Source organism: Morone saxatilis, unplaced genomic scaffold, assembly GCF_004916995.1.
Source record: "Morone saxatilis isolate NCDOM2014 unplaced genomic scaffold, NCSU_SB_2.0 Contig5, whole genome shotgun sequence".
NCBI classification, from domain to species: Eukaryota; Metazoa; Chordata; class Actinopteri; family Moronidae; genus Morone; species Morone saxatilis.
In genome coordinates this window covers 22,344,609-22,350,116 of record NW_023340095.1, presented here as the reverse complement: position 1 = coordinate 22,350,116, position 5,508 = coordinate 22,344,609, and the positions used below count along the sequence as shown (strand labels likewise).

General features: G+C 40.5%; 2 protein-coding genes across 3 annotated transcripts in view; one reads left to right on the top strand and one right to left on the bottom strand.

Annotated features, from left to right (window-relative positions):
* The window catches only part of gdap2 (ganglioside induced differentiation associated protein 2), a 29,974-nt gene extending 29,384 nt beyond the window's left edge, over nucleotides 1–590 (bottom strand). The window contains exon 1 of one of the 2 annotated variants that reach the window (XM_035677166.1): nucleotides 368–590. The gene's annotated coding sequence lies outside the window, so the exon portion shown is untranslated. The remainder of the gene's footprint in view (nucleotides 1–367) is intronic. The other variant, XM_035677165.1, reaches the window with a different exon arrangement.
* Nucleotides 591–1,364: 774 nt separating this feature from the next.
* wdr3 (WD repeat domain 3) overlaps nucleotides 1,365–5,508 on the top strand; it is a 13,696-nt gene continuing 9,552 nt past the window's right edge. The window contains exons 1-5 of the mRNA XM_035677197.1: nucleotides 1,365–1,518; nucleotides 2,880–3,081; nucleotides 3,220–3,429; nucleotides 3,711–3,829; nucleotides 4,792–4,870. Coding sequence (XP_035533090.1) covers nucleotides 2,908–3,081; nucleotides 3,220–3,429; nucleotides 3,711–3,829; nucleotides 4,792–4,870 — 582 coding nt within the window. The 5' untranslated portion in view covers nucleotides 1,365–1,518; nucleotides 2,880–2,907. The remainder of the gene's footprint in view (nucleotides 1,519–2,879; nucleotides 3,082–3,219; nucleotides 3,430–3,710; nucleotides 3,830–4,791; nucleotides 4,871–5,508) is intronic.

Genomic DNA, 5,508 nt, shown 5'->3' with positions numbered 1-5,508 from the left:
TATATATATATATAAACATGATGCCTTCTTAAATAAATAGATCTTATTTTTGCTTATACAGGTTGCTGTATAAGCGACTAACTGAGAGTTATTCGCCTCTTTGTCACTGACACAGCTGCACATCATTAAATTACCCAAAACACAGGAGCTAGTGAGAAAGTAAGGAGGCAGCATTTGTCCTCACAAACAGTCACGCTACTGTCAAAAAATAAAATCAAAAAAAAAGAATTTCCACCTGATAACTGAACTCCTTTAACCTCCTAAATATAGCTATGGCAGCCCCGAAGAGGAATACTTTCTTTATAAATCGACGAAGACTGCATTTTGGCCAGCCAGTGTCCCTCTCAACCCCAAACTGAGCACTTACCTACCTAGCCAGTAGTATTTCCTCCAGGCAGAGGTGATGTCCACGCCAAAATAAATCAAGAATAATCAATTAATCTTGACACGACGGTTTATAGACTCAGGAGGTGTTGTCGTTCCTCTGACTGCTCATAGTAGCGAGTAAAGTAGTCGCAAAAGCAGTGAAAAATGAAGTTAAGCAGGTTTACACATTTAGCCAGAATGCTAGATGCTGCTTGCTGCAACGTCAAGGTAGCGACACTTAGTATGACAGCATCCGGTGTTTGGACTTTCAAAGTAATTTTTAGAAACACAAACTTAATTCCCCATTATTTATACTGCGTGAAATGGGAAATAAGTAACATTTAGTTTAATAAAGTAAAGCATACTGGTGAGCCGATGGATAGGAATGACTCACAATACCTGAAAGGATGGAGACCTCCAACCTGGAAAGTCATTAAAATACCGTCCGGACATGTTTTAAGACTTATAAAATACTTTAAGAAATAACTATTCGGAAGACAATATATTTCCAACTTAACTGAAAGGTTCGTTTTCAGTTATAATTAGACATGATAAGCTTCCAAACTCAGTGGCAGACTGAAGCTGTTTGATTTGTATGGGCCATTCCGGTGTTGTCCCTGTTGTTTCTACTGATATTGACGCATCTGTTCTTCAGTTCCTAATCAGCTGACTAATAAGCGAAAAACACTTCCGCTATGGTTGTTAAGGGACCTGTGAGAAGAAGTCACTGCGTTTTCTAAACCGCAGAAGCACTGACAGCGAGCCACACATGTGGGGCCACAAAATGGTTATTTTCAACAAAATATTCGTGTAATTTTGGAATTTGTTTTCCAAGAGCCTCAAGAGGTGGTCAGTGTGTAGTGCTCCTCATGGGAGCGCAGACAGAAGCAACAGAAACAGAAAACGACCGAGCAAACAGAACAAAAACAGACACGGCAGCCTCTCCCGCCACACACACACACTTATGTTTCACCACTGCTACTGAGTACTTTGTTGTGACAATATATTACACTTTTACGGACACGCTGGTGGCGCATGGTGACAACAAGGTCTTTGCTTTTACTGTTGGTATCGATGTGTGATCGACTACAGTGTCTGGAACAGCAGCGCAGGGAGCACAACACCAGCGCAGCGAGCAGCCGCGTTTCAGAGGTAACGTTAAGAGGAGAAACTAACCGGACCTGAATGCTTTGAACAGAGAGATGTTGATCAGTGTAACTCATACGCACACAGAAATGTACACTACATCAGGTTTTAGGAGCTACATTTAGCCAGGAACCTCACCACGTGGGTTCAGGAACAACCGGTGTGTGTGTGTGGTTGGGTGTACTCGATTCGTCGTGTAGGGGTTGCTGGGCGGACGGTGTTTGCCGCGTATTGCGTTAATTGTGCCATAAGCTCTTCACCCCGACCACGCGGGCAATTTACTGCAACAAAACAAACGCTCCTCTAACTATGTACACCAGCGTGCTATACCTAGCTAGAACTTCACTAAAGTTACCTTTAACTAGGTCCGTTTATACTTATTTAAAGCCAGGTGTTCAAAGATTAGCTACAGAAAGTCGGCAGTTCACCTGTAGTAACATTAAAGTGACACCACAGACACATTTTACATCGTTGTACGGTTTGCATTATGGTAATACTTATACTCATATTAATAGTGTCCTATAGCACACTGTGTTCAGTCATAAATTTAATCTTTAGTGCCTATCGTGGCAAGTTTTTTATTATTAGTTCGTTTCTCAACACACACACACACACACACACACACACACACATATATATATCAGATATCAGTTTATATATGTAATGCTACTTAACATAAATACATTACTGATTCGAATACAACTCTGCACTGAAACATGCTTAATAAAATATCTGATAAATAAGTGATCTAATGTTATAGCCTTAGTTTTTAGGTTTTAGTCATTGGCTTTGGCATTAGTTTTCTGTATCTCGTATTTTTTTACTTATTTTTTTGTTGATTTTTAAAAAAATAGTTTCTTTTGTATTTATTTTTAGATATGCAAAATTGTATTCATCGTCGTATATTTTTTATTTTTTAAGTGTTTCAGTTTTGCTATGTGAAGCACTTTGGGCTGCATGTTGCTATAAAAAAGGTTGTGTAAATAAAGTTGAGTTGAGTCTAGACCTCTGAGTTCCAGTAGGGGAAATCTTTATGCTACAGCATACAGAGATAAACAATAATGTCCTTCCAGTTTTATGGAAACAGTTGGGTGAAGGCCCGTCCCTATTTCGAGATGACAGTGCCCCTTCCCAGGTTGCTGTGGAAAAAGCTGACCGGCCTGGCCTTAGATAATACATATAGTTTTCCAAATACTGCAGGATATATTTGTTTTGTAAGGATACATAAAGTAGAATGAAGTGTATGATTTGCCTCAGACATACTATAGATTCCTGTGGGAGTAGTTCAGGTATACTACAGTGTTTTATTTTTCTGTTTCATGAATAGTGTGATCAATCAAAGTCTCTCCTATGTTTTTGTGAAACAGGATTCATCACCACGTTAGGCTGCAGGTCATGGGGTTGACCAAGCAGTACCTGCGCTACGTCTCCAGCGCAGTGTTTGGAGTAATCGGCAGCCAAAAAGCCAACATCGCATATGTGACCCTCCGAGGGGGAGAGAGGGGCCGCTACGTTGCTGTGGCTGCATGTGAGCACGTGTTCATCTGGGATGTCCGAAAAGGAGAGAAGGTGAGCTTTTAACGTGGTAATATGACAGCGGAAGTGGAGGACAGATCCAGGGCTCCCACAACTTCAGGAACTCCTTCCAACTCAGATCTTATCCAGATTTCATCCAGCATCTGTCTGTCTGTCTGTCTGTCTGTCTAGGTCCTGATCCTGCAGGGCCAGAAACACGAGGTGACCTTCCTCTGCCCCTCACCCGATGGCATCCACATCGCCGTGGGTTACGAGGATGGCGCCGTGCGAATCTTTAGCTTGCTGAACGGCGAGAGCAATGTCTCCTTCAATGGCCACAAGTCTGCTGTCAGCGTCATACACTACGACAGGCTCGGAGCTCGGCTCGTCACTGGTTCCAAGGTAAGGCAGGCGGGTTTGTCTTTGTATTTGTGGTTTGATCTTTACATGCTTTTAAAATTGTACATGGAGACAGAGTGTCGAGGAGACAGCAGCCTTTGGGATCAAGATACTGATGTTACAATCAGTAGACGATCAATTGGGTTTCATGTAGCTGAGGCACCTTGTTTGTGTCCAGACTTAATCAAATCAATCAAATTCCAGCTTGGATTTCGGGTACTGGCCTTTTGTCTGTTTGTTATAGCGTGTGTTAAGCATGTTATCCCCCCAACCCCCCCCTTCAGGACACAGATGTGATCGTGTGGGACATCATCAATGAGTGTGGGCTGTACAGGCTGAGAGGCCATAAAGACATCATCACACAGGCCTTGTTCCTCAAAGACAAGAACCTCCTGGTCACCAGGTAACACACCTTTCACCCAATGCTCATAGCTAATGTATAATCTATAAAATGTAGAACATCATTGAGGACACAGAAGAGTCAAACATTGTCTTAGTGGTGATGGCCGACGGTGGTCAGGTCCAGCTTATTTTAAACTTATCTATCAAGCAATCTGTATACAAAGATACAAATTATTAATTAATTTCATGTATCTGCAGAGCTTTATGAAGCTCCTTCTTAATCCCAGTGACTCAACCTTCATTGTGTGTTGAGATTTCTGCCTCTAAAATCTCCTGTACTGTTTCATAACAAATAAATTCCACCTATTATTGTAGAGCCCACCACCTGGCTCGCAGCTACCTGTACAACTCTCAGTTGTTGGAATTTACGCGCAATGACACGTGTTGTACGAGTAGCAGTTCATCATTCTGCATGTGTGAAATAATATAATGTAATGACAATTTTATATAATAATATATTATATTGAGCACGTTTTATCTGACAGAAATCTGACGGCATACTTCATATTGACAGATGCAATTGAGAGCTTGAGGGAACTTTCCCAGCAGAGTTTCTGGGCTGTGATTTTAACACCATGTGTCTCTTTGACCTCATTCACTTTTGGCAAAGTAGCACGTTTCTATTTTCCTATTAATTTTAGATTAATTTTAGATTAATTTGGAATTATGAAATTCCCCATATGTTATGACTTTAAAAATAATCATGCTGTTACTTAGTATTTACAGTAAATGTGTGTTAATGTGACTTTAAGCCTTATGAACCTGCATGTGGGTGTGATTATGATTAGTGCTAATCTTAAATAACATAATCATAATCTTAAATGTAATATAATGTTTGATGTGATATTTGAATTGTTGTCTTTAAGCCAATAACCTTTAGTGACACTAAAAACACCCTCCTAGGCTCAACACTGTTCAAAACTAATACAGTGTGTGTGTATCTGTGTGTGTGCTGCTGTACAGCTCCAAGGACAGTTTTGTGAAGTGGTGGGACCTGGACACACAGCACTGCTTCAAGACCATGGTGGGCCATCGCAGTGAGGTAATGGGGCTTCTTACTCCGCAGACATTCACACAAACCAAAGGGATGCAAAGATTTAGCTGAATGAAGGGAAAGGGAAGGCTCCAGGTTTCTAAACACATGTAAACATAACCAGTGTGCTCGGAGAACTCACAAGCAGGTTTCGATTCTCACTCTCCTTGATTTATATGCATTTGACTTTTCAGTTCAGTTTTCCAAAGCAGAGTTAATGTGGTTTAAGTCTCCTGAGTTATGTCTGAAAAGGTCATTTCATTGTATCACAACAGTAGTTGGCAGTAGACAAGGGAGACGGGTCGATTCATTTAACTGAATGGAGGCTGATAATTAGATCACTGTGACTGCTCTATGAGAAACAAACAACATTATAGTAGAAGTTATCTTCTACTATAATATCGCTATTTGTTGTCACCAAGACCATGTACTCTATCTCAAGCTATTGGTTCATGGTTCCGTGCATATTCACTGGTTTAATTTGGTGGACGTCAGCAATATAACTTTTATATAACATTTCTACAATCAATTATTTAAATATTAATTGTTAATATTTCATTCAACTTGACATTGTTCTATCTTGATGAATGAGATGAATCTATCTGACAGTGTTTATTTTCCTTCGTCTGTCTGTGTGTGTGTGTGTG